The sequence below is a fragment of the Piliocolobus tephrosceles genome, chromosome 7 (assembly GCF_002776525.5).
Source record: "Piliocolobus tephrosceles isolate RC106 chromosome 7, ASM277652v3, whole genome shotgun sequence".
NCBI classification, from domain to species: domain Eukaryota; kingdom Metazoa; phylum Chordata; class Mammalia; order Primates; family Cercopithecidae; genus Piliocolobus; species Piliocolobus tephrosceles.
The window spans coordinates 11,470,290-11,490,065 of NC_045440.1; the positions used below are offsets into that span (position 1 = coordinate 11,470,290).

General features: G+C 37.7%; 1 protein-coding gene across 3 annotated transcripts in view; it reads right to left on the reverse strand.

Moving 5' to 3' along the window:
- Window positions 1-19,776, reverse strand: part of DLC1 (DLC1 Rho GTPase activating protein) — a 521,314-nt gene that overhangs the window by 201,916 nt on the left and 299,622 nt on the right. For all 3 annotated transcript variants that reach the window (XM_023219153.3, XM_023219149.3, XM_023219146.3), the window contains exon 5: window positions 19,666-19,699. Coding sequence is in view for 2 of the 3 variants with exons in the window: in XM_023219149.3 (XP_023074917.2) it covers window positions 19,666-19,699 (34 nt within the window). In the remaining variant the exon portion in view is untranslated. The remainder of the gene's footprint in view (window positions 1-19,665; window positions 19,700-19,776) is intronic.

Here is a 19,776-nt window from a genome sequence, read left to right on the forward strand (position 1 = left end):
ACTGGGGTGCTGGGGCAGTTGGATAACCATATGGAAAAAAGGAATCTTGAGCTTTACCTCACACCTGAAACAAACATGAGCTCTAAATGGAACATAGACCAGAGACCTAAATGTAGGAGTAAAACCGTAAGACTTGTAGAGTTTTCTGATCATCTTCTTCCAACCACATTTTAACAAACGGGCAAAAGGTTTAAACTGATACATCACAAAAGAAGATATATGAATGGCCAGTAAGTACATGAAAAGATGCCTAACCTCATAAATCATTAGGGAAATGCAAATTAAAGCCAGCTGAGATACCATTACATACTAAAATTAAAATGACTGACCATACTAAGTGTTGGAGAGAATGTGGAGCAGCAGGAATCCTTACAGATTGCTGGTGGGAATGTAAAATTGTTTAAGCAATTTGGAAACAGCTTGGAAGTTTCTTATAAAGTTAAATGTACCTTACCAATGAATGCCACTCCTAGGAATTACTAAAGATATAAAAAAATACGTTTGTACAAATGCCTTTTTCCACTTATAGATAATTCTACAAAAGGCACGATTATAGTGACAGAGATCGGCTCAGTGCTTGCCAGAGGCTGGGAATGGGGTGAATGTGGGATGAGATTAACTACTTGGTACATGAGAGAACTTTTTAGGGGTGATGACGAAAAGCAAAGTGATAAATTGGGGAAATATTTGCATCATAAGTATGCAATACAGTGTTATTATCTATAACAAATAAAGCACTTCTGTAAATCAAAAAGCAAAATAGAAAAAATCCAATTGAAAAACTGATGGATTTATGAATAAGCATTTCACAGACCATATAGAAGTGATAGAATTGGGTAACAGAAGCTTAGTGTTCAAACTTTGATATTGACAAAAATTCTCTAACCAAAGCAAACCATCAGAACCCTCAATCTCTGAAAATTAGATATATAACTTCACAGGGAGGTGGAGAGGAGGTGGTTTTTCTATCACCAGAGAAAAAAATTGCTGTTTAAGAAATAATCACTGACTTGGAGTGTGTTTATATCAAAATGACATACCCAGTGCTGTGTTAATTGGATTAGATTTTATTATAATAAGGTAGTTTGAATGTCTATAGTAAAATTTATTTTAATGGTTTCATGAAAGAGTCATTTTATATTGAATCATTATTAGTATCCATTCATCATAAAAGTATAAAAACATGTCAACTCAATAATGATGTTTCTATTGTATTGCATTATTGTATGAGAATATGTTGTTTATATGAATATACATTCCTTTTCAAGGCACAGAATGCAACCTGAAAAAATACTTATTAAAGTGAGCAGGCATTTTGCTAATATTAGCAGCAAAAGAATGTAAATTTTCACAGTCTCTCTGATAGCCAAAAACCTTTTCTTAAATATTTTGAAATAGGAAAAAAACGGAAAAAAAACACATGAAAAAGTGAAACTCTTATTCTTTTGATTGGCGTACAAAATGCTAAAGAAAGACAAGTGAGGAGAAGAAGGAAAAAAAGAAAGTCTTTGATAAAAGGAAAAATAGAATTGTGGGAGATGGAACCTCACGATGTGTTTGCATGAGTTGAAACTGTACAGGAGATGACAGTCTGCCAACTTCACAGGAAAGAGGGGATCTGAGGTGAAGGTTGAGCACCCTAGAGACTGAAGCACAAATGCAGATGGTGAAAGACCATGGAGATATTTTGCAAATGCTTCTTTTGTACAGATTCCTTTGTGTGTACATGTGTCAGGGGACTCTTGTTAATAAATTTAAGAAATGTGGCGGGAATCAAAGAAACCTGATGCCTTCATTGATTTCCTAATCTCTTCAACTAAAGAGTTGGGAAACTCTGACTCTAACTTTCCCTGCCGCTTCTTACTGGCTTGGGCTTTCTGGCCTCTGAAACTAATCAAGGTGTGGCCAATTCGATGAATGGCTGGTCAGGGTCTAGACAGATGGTCAGAGAGGAGCACAGAAATGGAAAGTAAACATTCAGAAACTTCTTAATTTTATGTATTTTGCATCTAATGATAAAAAAACTTTGGCTTCTATTTTATGTTTTCTTTTCCAATTTTTTTTCTAATACTTTATTTTCATTATATTTTAAAACGGTATGGGTTAAATAAATAAATCACCATAAATATGTTTGGAAAACCCTGCTCTGAAATGTAAGTATAAAATATAAGAGCAGCTCTAGATGGAGAGAAAAGGCCACTGTTTTGTGAAGTTTTAAAATCAGCCTCTGAATTAAACCCTTGTTGATATTTGTACATCTCTCATTACTTGTTATATACATGGAAAAGCAGCAGTAGTAAGCATTGTTAATATTCCAGTTGGAAATTGAAAAACAAACCTCCAAAGGAAACAGAGGTATTTTTGCCTTTGGAATTTTGTGCACAATGAGTGGTTCACATCTGGCACGAAGACTAGATCGCCAATGATGCAAGAATATTGAAAAGTGAAATATTCGAAGAAAAACAAAGGATACATGGATACAGGAAATAAAACAGGCAATTTTGCCAATTAAGTGTAAAATATAATGATTATAAGTAGAGTTTCCTTTTATCTAGCTTTTTTTTTTTTTTAAGGAAATGGCATTTCTTAGGAGAATATTTACTCTGAAATCAGTTGGAAAATTGAAGATCTTTGGAAACAGCTATTTTCTTAGTTTTTTAAATTCATATGTTGTCGTTATAACAATGGTGTCACTTGTTATATATTATCATGAGCAATGGTTGAATTATAATAAATCAGAGCTCAATTTTTAAAAGTATATCCCCCAAACCAAAAACCTACCTCAAAATATTTCGACTTTTCTTCTAACCTAGCCACTAAATCCCATGAAATGTACACCTATTAAAAGTTTGTTATCAATAGTGATCGTAGTTGTTATCTAAAGAGTTTCTGGTATTGCAATATATCATTTAAAAATAACTGTTTTTTTTTCCTTTAGTACAGAATTAAGAATAAGGATGTCTAGATCTTTGCAGATGGGGTGATGCAACTGATTAATAAGAATTAGTTTTCTTTGTATAAATTATAATCACTCTTTGAGGCCTGTTGGAGTCTGGACCCATCCCATTTTTCCAATCTTCTCTCCTTCCAAACACAAACTCTAGGCTCCAGCTGGCTGGGCTACTCAATTGCATCACTATGCCTCGTGCATTTCCCAGTCTTCTGATTCTGCCAACACTATTTTCCTTGCCTAGAAATGCCTCAGATCTTCCTTTCCAGTATTTCAATGCTTTCATTCCCCCCTCAGCTAAATGTCCAGAGACTCTTGAATATCTTACCACTTAGCTGTTACTGCTTATCTTGCTCAGCAGGCTATCAGCATCCTCAAAGGATGTGCCATCAAGGTCTAGAATAAGGAGATTCTGAGACAACTAAACAGGAGAGGTGGCCCCTATCAACATCACTAGTTCCTGTCCCTTTCCCTCTTTGTTGCTGGCCTGCAACTTTCTAGGGGAGGAAAGAAGAAGTAAGAAGTGGGTAGGGAAGAGACTTGTATGGGCTGACATTTGGAAGGACTTGCATGAACCCAGCATAGGGATCATAGGTTCCACTTAGGGCAAGCTAAAGGTTGTGGACTTAACCAAAGTTTGTATCAGTTTTTATATGGCAGTTTATATATGGCCTTTTATATGGCAGTGATTTTTGCAGTGTTACTTGGGCCATTTTTAGGAACTACAAAATTGCAAATTAGGTGCTGTGTGTGTCACCAATCTTCACTTTCATTCTCTGACCACCTTCACTCCTGTGACCTGTTCCTTTTTCCTAAGGCATTCAGTTCTTCTAACATCTGGCTTCCCAGGGCTACCACTCCACAGTGTTCTATATTTCCTTCACCCCCAAATACCTGCCATCTCATAGAGTTAGAATTCCTTTTATTATTATTATTTAGAGACATTGTTTCATTCTGTCACCCAGGCTGGCATGCAGGGGTGTGATCATAGCTCCAACTCCTGAGTTCAAGCTATCCTCCTGCCTCAGCCTCCAGAGTAGCTAGGACTACAGGTGTGTGCCTTTGCACCTGGCTATTTTTTTTTTTTAGAGTTGGAGTCTCTCTGTTTTGCCCAGGCAGGTATCAAACTCTTGGCCTCAAGTGATCCTCCTATGTCAGCCTCCTGAGTAGCTGGGATTATAGACAGATGTCACCATGTCTGGCTAATTGTTCAAATTTTTTTTTTTTTTTGCAGAGACATGGTCTCACTATGTTGCCCAAGCTGGCTTTGAACTCCTGGCCTCAAGCAATCCTCTCGCCTTGGTCTCCCAAATTGTTGGTATTACAGGCATGAGCCACTGTGACCAGACAAAAATTCCTTTTATGTGGGTGCTTGGTAACACTTGCTAGGCTATTCCAAGATGTGAACAAAATTTAGCCCTTGGGGAGGAGAAGGGGCTGTACAATTCTAGAGAAAGTTGTAAATAAAATAAGAACCTTGTTCCAATGAACATCTACTTACTGAATGTGAGTGGTGTGACACCCAGCTTCTCATTGCACAGCCCCATCCTCTTTTTCTCTCCTTGCCATGTCTGCATATGGAATTATTTTCATTGCCTTAAAAGGTTGTTGTCCTTGGAAGACTGGATAATGAGTAGGCAGTATGTGCAACCATATGACACTTTGGGTATCTTTAATTATTTTGCTTGTTCAATACACTTCATAGTTTTGTGTCTTTTCTTTTACCTTGACTATAAGTTCTGTACAGGTGGTGTCTTCAATAGTTTCATCAGCCTAGTGCATTGTATGGCAATAATACATATTCAAAAATAGTTTTGGTTATATTTATAACAAAATGTGACTTTTTGGTTGTCATTCAGTGCCATGATGATCTGTCTTAAGCCTTAAGATGTTGTTTTGCTGTACAGACTTTGAAGTACCAATTGAAATGAAACGCATGTAGAGGAAGAATAATAGACGGGAAATTTCCACTGATAGTAACCAGTGGTTTTCAAACTTAGTGTTCATAAGAAGAACACTCCCTGGAGAGTATGTTAACCTTTATGGTTACTGAGTCTAAGAGATTTTGGTTCAGCAGGCCTGGAGATGTCCAGGAATCTGAATTTTTAAACAAGCATTCTTGAAAATTATGGGGTACACTTTAGCAAACGGCACATTAAAGGGTATGTTTTTCTTAATTAAAAATACCATTTTCGTTTCTTTCAATTTTTTAATTTTTGAAAAAAATGACTGAGTGTCCTTTATGTGCAAGAAATGCAAAGATAAGTCACACATGGTTTTTATTATATAATAGGGAAAAAAAGTCTTCACAATAATAATAAACGGCATGAAAGGATACCAGCCTTATAAGAAGTTCAGATATAGTACTGGAGTGTTTTGGGAAAAAGTGCCGATTGCTGAATAGTGGATATCCTGGAAATCTTCAAAGACAAAGTAAATATGGACATCTGGAGATGATATAAAAGGAAATTTCAGGAAAAGGTAACAATATTAGCAAAAACACTGAGGTGGAAAGCGCAGGTTGTGGAGAATGTGAGCATTCCTGTGATGGCACTAGGGGGCAACTAGAATGAGATGTGTAGCTTGGGCCAGAGCTGGAGACTGTGCAGATGTATCTTTTTTTCTTTGAGATGGAGTTTCATTCTTACTGCCCAGGTTGGAGTGCAATGGTGTGATCTCAGCTCACTGCAACCTCTGCCTCCCAGGTTCAAGGATTCTCCTGCCTCAGCCTCCCAAATAGCTGCGATTACAAGTATGCGCCACCACACCTGGCTCATTTTTTGTATTTTTAGTAGAGACGTTTTCACCATGTGGGCCAGGCTGGTCTCGAACTCCTGGCCTCAAGTGATCCGCCGGCCTCAGCCTCCCAAAGTACTGGGATTACAGGCATGAGCCACTGCACCTGGCCATGTGCAGACATATCTTTAGTTGGGTGAGATTCGCAAGAGAAGGCGTAAAGACAGAGGAAAAGAAAACTCAAATATCAATGCCATGTAACTTACTTAAGGCTTATAGTAGAGAATTCAGTGAGATCATGTTTGGATAGTAAACATTTTTTGTTAATTACATATGATTTCAGTGAGTACTGTGATACTAATATGTAAATTTATTTCTATCTGCTCTGTGATATTAACTTCTGTGATTTGCGATGAACAAAATGAAACTCTTGAATGGGAAGAGAAAGACGAATATTAGAGCTGTTAAAATGAAAATCAAAGCACTGTCCACTTAAAGTATTTCTAAAATATAATTCCATAGAATTGATCACATATTTATACTCATTACTGTCCATGTCACTTATATAATATAGTAAGTACACAGTATAGTGACATGGACAGTAATAAATATAAATAAAGTAAGTGTAAGTGACATAGACAGTAATAAATATAAATAAGGTAAATTCTAGAAAATCACAAAAATATGTAGTATTTCCCTTTCCCATAAAAACCAAACCAACCAAACCAGACCAAGCCTGAAACCACTAAGGGTTAAATAATTTCACTAAAGAAAACAAAAGCAAGGTAAGCTGAAGTCATGGGAAATAATAGAGACAGAGCAAGAGGCTGAAAACCTACCATAGACGAAGCAAAGGTTTTCCAGATGTGGAATTCTTTCTACACATTAGTGATGTTATTTTGCCTCACTCAGGTTCTACCAGGAAACAGACAAACAAATAATGCAATGGTTTCTTTTTATTTTTTTTCTATCTTCTGTGTAATCTAATTAAACCAACTTTACTGAAATTTTACACTTTGTTTTCTTCAGGAAAATGTCTTGATATTTGTGACCCGCAGTTTTTTTTTTTTTTTTTTTTTTTTAAGCTGGCTTTCATTATAAATGAGAATGCTGTTGGAATGCCTGAAGGTATTTGTATGCGTGTTGGAGTATTTCCTTTTGGAAAGACATTTTGAATGTGTCTCCACCCCATGGTCCTCTTGTCCACACCATAGAAAGGCCACGCCGCTCCCTACATGTGGGGATGAGTGGTCACTGCTCTGTTTATGTTCTGTTGTCGTGGACCATCTGGGAGAATGGCTCCTGATTAGCTGTGGAATGATGAGGACCATCTCAGAGTCAAGGTCACAGGTTAGACCCAGGTCACTCTTTTTTAAGGCCCTGTTTTTGTGCTCAAAAATATTACAAAATAAAGTTTTCTGGATATAATAAGCCAGCTCTTCACTTTGCTAAAGTCATAAAATAAGAAGGCGTTAATGTCCCCCTTTGGGTAACCTGGCTGATCTTTTTTTGCATAGATGGACGCTATTGTGTTCATCATTGCAGCTGGGATGCAGCCATCAGAGGCCTTAGGAATAATAACTGAAAAAAAAAAAAAAACATGGACGTGCCCCCCACGCCCTACATACAAGTATATTTTTTTAATAGAAAAATGCTAAATGATAGAATTCAGGTTAAGTCTAACAGAATTCTGACATTTTCTTCTCTTAATTTAAGAGTCTTTATTTTAAAAAATGCATCAATTGTGTCACTCATTTTTTTTTGTTTTTATATTCCTTTTTAAATAAACAAATGTTTATTTAAACATGAGGGGATGTGAATATAGTCTGTTGAAAATATAAAATTGTTAAAGGCAGCAGCACGTGACCCAAACAAATTCTAATGCAAATTAAAAACCAAATTGCAGGCCAGTCATGGTGTCTTATACCTGTAATCCCAGCACTTTGAGAGGCTGAGGTGGGAGGATCTCTCTTGGAGCCAGGAGTCTGAGAGCAGCCTGGACAACATGGTGAGATCCTGTCTCTACATTTAAGAACATTTTTTTAAAATTAGTCGGTCATGGTGGTGCATGCCTGTAGTCCCACTGACCGGGGAGGCTGAGGCAGGAAGATTGCTTACGCCCAGGAGTTCCAGGCTGCAGTGAGGCGCTATTGCACCACTGCATTCCGGCTTGAGCAACAGAGCGTGAACCTGTCTCTAAAACAATAAATTAATTAAAAATAAACAAATAGCTAAATGGCCTGCTGAGGATAAATTAAGTGATTTTAAAAAGGAGATAATTTATGTAGTCAAGGGGAAAAAGAAAATCCGTGCGTCTTAAAACTGTAAGCTACGATGGCACTGATTTATATGACTGAGGCTGAAAGAGACGGGGCAAAAGATGGTCTCTGGGCTCCAACGGAATTATGAAATAATACAGTTCTGTAGCCAAAAAGGGCAATCTTGTGAAAAATTCTAATTTTATTGAACATTCAGGATATGCCTAGTTCTAGCAAGGATTTGTGGAGTAAAACAAATGATGTACTATTAATATTTTAGTGTCATACTGAATAGTTTCACTATGCAGAAAACCCCCTGTGCTCTGCCCATTCATTTCTCTGTCTCCGCAAACCACTGACCGCCAATGATCTTTTGACTGTTTCCATAGTTTGCCTCTACCAGAACATCATATAGTTTGAATTTACTTTCTCGTTAGTTTTGCTGTGAACTTAAAATTGCTCTAAAAATAAAGCCTAATTATTAATGAAATAAGCATCTTTTAGATGCACCGTACTGTGCTACATGATGTTTTAAAAGATGGTTGCAAGCTGTTGGAAAGCATTGCTGAGATAAATGGAACACTCAGAGGACAATGACAGTCCATCAATGATCAAGTACAAAAATGACCAGATCAGACTCCATGTGCCATAGTTATCTCATTTCAGAAAGTATGAAATTAATGTGAGCTGGAGTTATCATAAAAGACTTCACTTTCTCTGGGAAGCCAGGACACAGATGAGTCATTGGGGGATGGGGTAGATAATTTCTGGAAGGGAAACAGGAGGAGCAAAAGTCAAGTTATGCAGAAGCAACTTCAGGAGAAAAGTGAGGTTGTTACCATGGTTACAGCGGAAGGTGCGTGCTAGAAGAGGACGGAAAATAAGGGTGGAAAGGAAGGGTAAGGCCGGATTGCGGAAAAAATTTATTCAACAGCCTAAGAAGTCTTGGCATTTAACCACTACATATAGCATAGCGGCTAAGAGCATGCACTGTTGTCTGCATTGCTGGCTTTGAATCCTGATTTGGCCACAGTGTGACTTTGGATATATTAGGAAGCCTCTCTGAGTCTCAGGTTCTTCATCTGTATCATGTAGATAACAATAGCACCTACCTCATAGGGTCACTAGGGGATTAACTGAGTTCACGTCTATAAAGTGCTTGGAAAAGTGCAGGCACAGAGTAAATTCTTGTTATTATTATCAGTTCAGTCATTCATTCCACAAACTTCAACCAAAACGTCTGTTTAGAGGCTGGCATTACCGAGGTGCAGGGAAGATGTCTTTTAGGAAATCACAGCTCAGTGGGGAACATATTTAGATAAATATATCCAAGAGGATCACAGATTTAAAGAGAAAGGGGAAATTTTAAAAAGTGATGAACTGTACTGTTATTTTCCCCATTTATCTATTTCCTGAAATCCATAGAAAAGAACTGATTTAACGTTTATATTAACAAGAAGTTTATAACATTAGCAGGTGTGAGTCACAGAAATGTGTTTGGGAAATTTTAAAAACAAATATAATACCCTACTGTGTGTGCATCAGCGCTCTTTAGTGAGTATTTTAGTTAAGTAGAACTTTAAGAACCCTGTGAGAACTTCACCTCATTACAGTAGTCAGGACAAAAGAGTTTCTTAAATCTATGATCCACACTTCTCCTGAACTAAATTAGATTTCTGCACAGCCTGTAGACAAGAAGATTGGCACCAACCTTTTATTGGGCACTGGTGAATTTGTTATGGTTGTTAATAACTCTTTAAGGGTTCCTACTTTGATAAAACACATCTAAAAAGTTATGTCTTAATTCTATAATAGAAATGTCTATGGAATCCATTGAAAGAGATATTGAACTTGCCTACAGAAAACAAATCAAAGTGCTTCAAGCCAACGGAGGGTCAATACGAGAAGTATAGTCATGCCAGCAGAATTATAAGTCATTTTATACTTAGTGAGGTCAAAGTAATACCTTGTTACATGTAACTTTCCAAAGTAAACGTACCTCTCCAAAGAAACTAGGATCAATCAGTTTTCTTGTGGGTATATATTTGTGTATATATTCACATTATTAATAAAATTAAACTGCAAACTGTGCACTGGAAACTCAATAGAGGTAAAAATTTGAAGACATCTAAGAGATGAACAGGTAAGCTTTCTTTTCTTTTCTTTTCTTTTTTTGGAGATGGAGTCTCATTCTGTTGCCCAGGCTGTAGTGCAGTAGGGCGATCTTGGCTCACTCCACCCTCTGCCACCTCCTCCCAGGTTCAAGTGATTCTCGTGCCTCAGCCTCCTGAGTAGCTGGAATCATAGGCATGCACCATCACGCCCAGCTAATTTTTGTATATTTAGTAGAGACGAAGTCTCACCATATTGGCCAAGCTGGTCTCGAACTCTTGACCTCAAGTGATTCACTCACCTTGGCCTTCCAAAGTGCTGGGATTACAGGCCTGAGCCACCGCGCCCGGCCTACGTTTTTAAAATAAGGGAAATGTGGTGGTAATAGAAAAGTTGGAAAAACCAGGAGTAGCAAGCTTCAGAGTCTCAGGGCAGATTAAATTTCAGAAAGGGTGCCTTTGAAACTTGAGAATTTCAGATAAAATATCCATGTCTGTGTACCCCCTGGAAAGTCTTGGAATACACTTCAGGGTGTGTTTGTCTGGGTTTGAGGCTATTGCTTTATAGGATTTCTCAGTCGTGAACCACCATGCCCAGCCAGATTTTGAACTAAATGGAAGATCCTTAGTTGCTTTCTTGATAAAACAGATACAAAAGGGCCCTTTCATAAATTGTATTTCTTCAGAGAAGATCGAAAATGACAAATTATTTTTTCTACTGATAGAAGGTCAATGGCAATTAAAGCACTGAAATGCAAAACTATCTTGTTGGCCCATAGTGGCAGTTCATAGCCACCTCCTCATGCTGCTGAGAGCTATTCTTTCCAAGAAATAATGGGAGGAGCAAAATGTGCATCAGACATTTTGGAAGGAGAAATTAAAAGCTCATCAAATATTGTGAAAAGTCCTGGACATGGATAGACCTGAGATTAGCGGAATGCCTGTATGTGTTGTTTCATCTGCCAAACAAACAGACTGATTCAAAACTATTTCTTGAGCGCCTCCTCTGTGCAAGATATCACATTGCACGTGGGATGACAAAAAATGAAACGGGAGGTTTCCGCCTTCAAGGAGCTCTTAGCCGGATGTAGCGTAAAATTCATGAACAGAAATACATCATAGAAAACATGAAATGCCATAATAAATTTACCAACGAAGTGCCACTTTCAGTTGCAGAGACCGGGGAAGACTACTTCAAATGTGGGAGGAAACATTTGAATCAGAACATATTAAAAGAGAAATTATCATCTACCTGTGTTGCTTAAAATATAATTGAGAGGAAAAGAAAATATGTTCTATTGGTTCTGGTAATACAGTCGATTTGTCTCACCCAGTTAGCAACAGCAAAAATACCAACAGAAAATGAAGAAATATTTGGAAAAGTATCTGTATTTTAAAAATCCTACGAGTTCAAGATCTTTGGCACTGAAGAATAGATTACTTATATTTTTCACGAATTCCTTGATACCTGAAGGCTAATGTGTTTTCTTTCCACAGCCCAGTCAACCACAGCCAACTTTTCACGGATTAGTTTACATTAAGTTTTAGAAACACTGAGAAGTTATGTGTAAGCATACCCTACATTCTTTCCTCATAAAGAAGCAGGCAAGCAGAGACCTTCATACATTAAAAAAAAAAAAAAAAAAAAACTGAAGCAAGTATTTATAAGCCATTAGTGTAAAAATAATGAAATTCACTTTCTGAGAGTGAAAGAGAATAAAGAATTTGGAATGTTGGTCAAGGCCCAGGCTGACCAGATAAAGACAATTTTCACATCTTGCTAAACCCTATAAAACAGATGGGGGGCTTTGCTGTTACAAGAAGAGCTTCCTTTAGAATAGAAAGATAAGACTCAAAACTTGGCTTTGGGAGTATCGTGCAAATAGAGCAAAACATTTGCTGATTTTTACAATAATACCAGGCATTGGGAGTACTGAGCTGAAGGAAACAAAATTATATTCTTAAGGTGTTCACAGCATAGTGGGAGAGACAGCAATAAAACCAATCGGATCCATACTAAAACGAAGACACAAAATAGAGCAGAGTCTTTCCAAAGAGAAGTCTGAAATAGAGCAGTCCTGTTTTAATTTTTTCAGCAAATCTCTTTGGATTTGTAGATCTTGGAACATGGCGCAGAGTGGATATGTCACATTAATCATTCTCTGGATCCAAGCAATGATGATCAGACTGAAAAAAGGGGAAGTGTCTTTCCATTTTAGTTATTTTTGTTGTTGTTGTTCATTTGCATTTCCTTTCTCAGGGATGAAAAGCAGCCAAGAAAATTAATACCAAAATGCATCAAGTCTAGGCTTTGTTATTTAGTATGTTCATAAGGAGCTTAGAATAAAATTATGAAAATTCTGATTTTTCCCTTACACATTTGTCACAAAGAAGTGTTTGATTTCTATTTTCTGTCTTATGGCCATAACACAAAGTTTGGAGAGACCGTGACTCTGGTATATGCTTCTGAAAGCTATCTTTCACAAGAATTTCAGGCTATAGTTATTCATTATCTTGATTTTTAACATTTTATGGCCAACCAAATAACCTCCAGGCAGGAGAATAAACATTCTGAGAAAAATGACCAAGGAAAGCAACCAAAGTCAGGCTCTAAGTCATCTTTTTCAATGGACCCCTTTACACATTCATGTGGCACAGCTCCCCAAATAGTACCATTCATTTATGACCTGGCTGACATATTTGGCCATTGTGTTGAGTAGTAGGAGTAATGGAGAAGGTTAAATTAAAAACGTTAGAATCTTATTAATTCTAAGTCAGTAAGATTGTAACCAGAGCATTTTTATAATTACAATTTCTTGATTAACACATATTTTACAGAATGTCTATATTTTAGTAGCTATTTTAATTGCAGGACACACACAGACAATATTCTTCACCTAGAAAAGATCATGATCTAAAGAAGACACACAGCTAAGCAAGATAACAAAACTGTAACAGAAAAGATGTAGCTTTTTAGGAGCACAGAATAAGCTCTAAGATAAGCTCTGCCTGGGAAATACGTCTTTAAGAAAGTGATATTATTGTTGGATGTAATGAAGCAAGTAGGCTTTTCAAGACAGGGGATAAAAATAACCTATTAGGTACTATGCTCACTACTTGAGTGACAGGGAAAGCTGGACCCCAAACCTCTGCATCAAGCAATATACCCATGCAACAAATCTGCACTTGTACCCCCTGAATAAAAAATAAGTTGAAACGATTTTTTCTAAAGCCATTTTTGGCTAATGATAATGCTTTGTTTTGCATAGGCTGCCATATAGCCTGACAAACTTTGTGAAGTGTTCTTTGATGTAATTTTAGAATGACAGATTTCATGTTACTCCGTATTAATAGTTCTCAAATATGCTCAAAGTGACATTTTAGTGACTAAAATGCAGTGTTACTTTTCCAAGACAGAGCACATTCTAAGTCTCTAAAGAAACTATTTTCATTTACTTTGAAAAAAGAAAAAAAAGATGTGATGGGGGTGGTAGCTAACACTTGTAATCCCAGCACTTTGAGAGGGCAAGGTGGGTGGATCACTCGAGGCTAGACGTTCGACACCAGCCGGGCCAACATAGTGAAACCCTGTCTCTACTAAAAATACGAAAAAAAAAAAAAAAAAAAATTTAGCCCCGTGTGGTGGTGGGCGCCTGTAATCCCAGTTACTTGAGAGGCTGAGGCAGGAGAGTCGCTTGAATCCAGGAGGTGGAGGTTGTAGTGAGTCGAGACTGTGTCATTGCACTCCAGCCTGGGCAACAAGAGCAAAACTCCATCTCAAAAAAAAAAAAAAAAAAAAAAAAAAAAAAACCCCCCCTTTTTTTTTTTTTTTTTTTTTCCTGGATAAGCCGTCTTTCACTCTATGTCTCTCTTTCTCCACCTATCATCAGGTGCCAGTTACATGCCACAGATCTAGGCAGAAGACGAAAGTAGAGAGGTAGAAGGGGTGCTATGATAGTTACAGTTTGAGCAACCAAAACACAAAATGAAAAAAAAGAAAAAATGGAAAATATTGGCAGTATATCAGTGAGGCTCCTTGTGGGAAACAAATGCACGTTAGGTACATTGAAGGGAGTTTAATAACAGGACCATTTATAAGGGGAAACCACAGGGCCAGAGGAGAGAATGGCTGTCAGAATTTGGTAGCTTAGTGCAAATGGCAGCCTAAGTAAGAGAAGCCAACAGCGACTCCCAGAAGCTGGAGAAGACACTGTGGCCATTCCTCAGAGATTTTGAATGAGAAATACCATTTGACTCAGCAATCCCATTACTGGGTATATATCCAAAGGAGTATAAATCATTCTATTATAAAGATACATGCACACATATGTTCATTGCAGCACTATTCACAATAGCAAAGACATGGAATCAACCCAAATGCCCATCAATGACAGACTGGATAAAGAACATGCAATACATATACATGATGGAATACTATGCAGCCAAAAAAAGGAAGGAGGTCATGTTCTTTGCAGGGACATGGATGAAGCTGAAAGCCATTATCTTCAGCAAACTAAAGCAGGATCAGAAAACTAAATACTGCATGTTCTCACTTATAAGTGGGAGCTGAACAATGAGAACACATGGACACAGGGAGGGAACAACACTCACTGGGGCCTTTTGGGGGAGTGTGGTGGGGGAAGAGCACTAGGGAAAAGAGTTAATGCATGCTGGGCTTAATACCTAGGTGATGGGTTGACAGATGCAGCACACCACCATGACACACGTTTACCTAGGTAACAAATTTGCACATCCTGCGCGTGTACCGCAGAACGTAATAAAATAAAACTAAATTAAAAAACAAACTTTCCAACCTCATTGTCCCACCATCCTCCTCCCCCAGTCTCCTGCTACAGCTTCTCGTCCTCCTCATGGTTGAATGGGGAAGACAGAAAGCAGGGAAGTCCTTTGATTTAGTTCACATCGGTTGGCCTCCCAGGGCACAGAGGCAGGGAGAAGTAGGGCAGAGGGTGGATCTGAAGGGCAACACAGGCATGTGTCCAGTCCAATGAATGATACTTCAGCTGAATAACAAATGGCTATGTATGGACAGGTCACTCCTGAATGGACAAATCACCAGCCATGACAGTTTAATTTTACTCTATGGCTAATAAAGAGACAGATAAAATGTTGGCACAGGAACTGACACGATCAGGTTATATATTTTCAAAGATAACTCTGGTGACAGTGCAGATAATAGACTGGTGTAATGATAGGTTCAGTCAGGGAAACCAGTTCTGGATGCTTTTGTGAAAGTGAAGCCCTGCATGAAAGCAGTGGCCAGAGGGATGGACAAGGGTGACGAGAGGGCAGTGCTGACACACCGTGTGCAGAAGGTGGAGGAGCCTGGGAGCATCAGGAGAACCCAGGCACCTAGCTGGCTTGCTGGGTAGATAGGATCTGATGCCCTCAGGGACTGTGGATACAGGAGGATAATGGAGTCACAGGAAAATGGGACACAGCATGAACATTTCTCTGAAACTAATCTTTTTTGAAAATCAAATATTATCTGTTTCCGAGAGAGAATTTCAGTCTAATAGACCAAAAAAATCTCTAAAGGGAGGTTAAAATGTGATCAACTCTGTCTATACTGTGACGACCTTTGAATTAACTCATTCAAAAGACTCATGGAGAAAGTGATCTCTTTCTTCTTCCACATGGAGAGCTGTTCAGCTATTAGTACCACGAGGAAGCATTTTAGGACTTGTGGAACACACAAGGACATCAGTGATGGAGCCAGTGTCTATTCATCCTGTAGGCACCAACTAATCACCCTTTTTCGGGACTTAGTTTGTACCGAGCATAGTTGCCTTACATCAACAACATGGCAGATTCTTGATTTGTGTTCTGGAAATGAGGGAGATGAGGAAGTTAAGTGACTTGCTTAAGACCATACAGACAGGAAGCAGATATGCTGGAGGATATTCCAACGGGCTGATACACTCTTTAGAGCAGGGTTCCCCAACCTCCAAGCCCTGGACCAGTACCGTTCTGTGATCCGTTAGGAACCAGGCTGCACAGCAGGAGATGGGCGGTGGGCAAGCGAACATTATGGTCTGAGCTGTGCCTTCTGTGAGATCAGCAGCAGCATTAGATTCTCACAGAAGCATGAACCCTGTTGTGAACTGCACATGTGAGGGATCTAGGCTGTGCACTCCTTATGATGATCTGAGGTCTGAGGTGGAACAATTTCATCCTGAAACCATCCCCCACCGCACTCCGTGGAAAAATTGTTTTCTGCAAAACTGGTTCCTGGTACCAAAAATGTTGAAGCATACAAACTCCAGCGACATGATCGAAGTTATATGAAAACGGTATTTATTGGATATAATTATACACATCGATACTTGTGTGATTAGTTCTGATTATTTAAAAAAGAAGTTGGTTAGATTCTGTCTCAGATCCTGAGAAGGCACATTCTCACCCAGAGTTTCCTGAAGACAATATTTTGATTTGATTCCTTGCTTGGGAAGCTTTTTGAATAAGCAGGATTAAGAAATTCTCAATTGAGAAGAGGAGAAGGAGGGATGCCTGCCTGACGGGATATCCGCCAACTAGAGTTTGAGTTCCTGTGGGGCAGAGACCAGCCTTATTCATAACTGCTTCCTCAATAGAACCTAACAGAATGCCTACAACATGTTGCTGTTCAGTAAGTATTTGTGAAATGACTGAATCCATAAAAGACTGTTTCAAACTTGTCTCCCTTTGAAGATTTTTGTCATCACAGGGCAGGAGACAAGCAGCAGAAATGATCCCACTGAGATGTATTATCATAGAAACATGGATCAGAATAGAAGATAGTTACTTACAGCACACACAGAGCAATCACACAACTGCAATTCAAGGATGATTAATGGAATGTGCCCAAATGATTTAATTTAGAGCTTCACAAAGCCTGGTAGAGTTGGTTCCAGTTAGCTTGGATGAGAGGTCACACAGATTAAAAATAGACTTTCTTAATAAAGAACAATAGGCTACATTCATTTAGAAAGATACAAAAAAAAAAAAAAAATGACAGGCCTTAGGGGTGGGTATGAAGCTTAATCCTATTTAAGAGTTCAATTAACCCCGAGAAGATTGAGCGGGTCTCCTGCCTTCAGGGCCATTCCTCTGTCTAGTGGAAGCTTACAAACAGAGATTCCTAAAGACATGAAAGAAACAAGATTTATATGTACACTCAAAATATTTTTAATGTTTCAAATAATAAAGTTTAGAAATAGAATTATATTGCTTAGACTGTTACGGTACTTAAAACTTTTGAAATGAATCACATTCTCTTTTGAATTGTCATATTTGTTACCATGATTCATAAAATATTCAAACATGAGCATTTGTCTTGACAGGTAAATTCAGTGCCTTGAAAAAAGATCCTTTCTTTCTCATACTTAAATGATCAAACAAAATTACATTTTCTCCTAAATATATCAGCATATCCTCCAGAAATCTAAATAAAAATTCATTCTGGAGTAATTTCCAGTCATTCTAATATTTTCATAAAGAGCAGAAGTCAGGTTTTGCTCAAGTCAGTCCGTCCTGAGTTGCTAAGTGTGTGAGATGGGGCATCCAGGTGCCCGGGGCCTGCGGAGGTCATATATGTTATCTTACAGAACCTCTGAAAATTTAATCTCTCGATTCTTTTATGTGTGCCTCAGCCATATAGAAATGACTCAAAAAGATTATGTAAGGAAGGACAATTAATTTCATTATAAAAAATGTTGTTCTTAAGGCGGAAAATTTCCAGGATTATGATAAAAAGTAGTGGTTACGTTATATTTATGTTCTCTAGTTCTTTGTTTTAAAAATATTTTCAGGCCTGGTGCGGTGGCTCATGTCTGTAATCTCAGCGCTTTGGGAGGCCGAGGTGGGCAGATCACCAGAGCTCAGGAGTTTGAGACCAACCTGGCCAACATGACGAAACCCCATCTCTACTAAAAATACGAAAGTTAGCCGGGCGTGACGGCGCAGGCATGTAATCCCAACTACTCAGGAGGCTGAGGCAGGAGAATGACTTGAAACTGGGAAGTGGAGGTTGCAGTCAGCCAGGATCACACCACTGTGCTCCAGCCTGGGGCAACAGAGTGAGACTCCATCTCCAAAAAAAAAAAAAAAAAAAAAAAAAAATGCTAAGAAAAATAAAAATAAAATACTTTCAAAATATTTGAGAAGCTTGACAGAATGAAGAGCTTCTCCCTGTCAAACTTAAGCCATTTAATTGGAAGAGGAGAAAGAGAACTCTCTGCTTTCCTATTTCCTCCAGCCATGGCGTTTCCATTCCTTCTTCCCCCTCCTGACCAGCCAACAACTCACATCCTCATTTTCTTCTTGGGGTGTGAGAAAACTTGCTGACATTGTGGAACAGGATGACAACTTTGTTCTGTTAATATACTTTGTTTAAATTGCAGCAAATCATGGGGACAGCTATTTAAGATACTGGAGATTTAACACTTTAAATCTATTCAATATATGGTAAATATATTGGTGAAAAAATAATTGCAGTTTGGCCGTTCAAAGTAATGGCCAAAACCGCAATTATTTTCAATGGCCAAAACCCCAATTACTTTTGCAACAACCTGATATTAATCCTTATGGTATTAGTACATTGTTATGTTGCGTGATTTTTCTCTTGAGCTGACATGTGATGCCAGTTCAATATTTTCCCTATATTCTCAAGAGATACTTTTCAACATTATCGAAGTGAAGAAATGAGATACAGCTTAAATATGAGAGAAAAGTTTAGCTCACAGAAGGACACAAGCTAGGAAAATTCTGTGTAAAAACTATCTAGCAGCAAAAATAAGATCACTGACAAAGACAGTAAACACCCCCGCCAGACAAACTCTAATGCTTTAGTGTAAAGGCACTTGAAATTTTAATATTTTCTCTAACATGAGACTATAAACTTTTAATATAGCTCTTAAAAATCACAAATGTCTACAAACTAAGTGATGTACTTCAAGTTAGATAATATACCTTTAATCTGTTTTTGTTTTTATTACACAGAACACATAAGACAGTATGATTTTTTAAAAGCACATAGATCTACCAATCCAACTCTAATTTTTCATATTTTCAATTCTCATCAGTCCTTTTCCATTTCCTATAATATTGTTAAATAATTATAATTAGAACACCGAACACAGAAAAATACTGTAACTTTTTCTTCAATACGATTATTTACATTACTTCGTCACTATAATTTTGATAGTATAGCATCAGCTTTAAGCATCAATTACATCTTTTTCTGTGGCTACTAAGTAATGAAGATTGAAAATAAATCTTGGTAATTATTAACAACTAATTTCCAAATTCTTTCCCCAGAGCATTGATCAACATCTAATTCTTTTACTTAAGAAAACAATTGTGGTTGCAGTTACAAGGAAGACTCCAAGAAACACATATCTTATTGTAACACAATGTCGTTATGTCAGAAAACCACATATATTTTTCTTATATATTGAGCAAAACAAATTTCTTTTACAGATTTTAAACAACATTTTCCCAGATATTCATGAGATGTATACATTTTATATATTTAATAAAATGGCGATTTTAAGGTGAAATTTATTCTAAAATAGATTGGTGAGAAAACACAACCAAAATGTCAACTTACCAGCCTTTTCCTTCTCTGAAATACCTGGAATAGCCTGAAAAAAAAAAAAGACACAAAAATTGTGGTATTATTAGGAAGAAACATCAAAAAGCATCATTAGAAATAAAATGA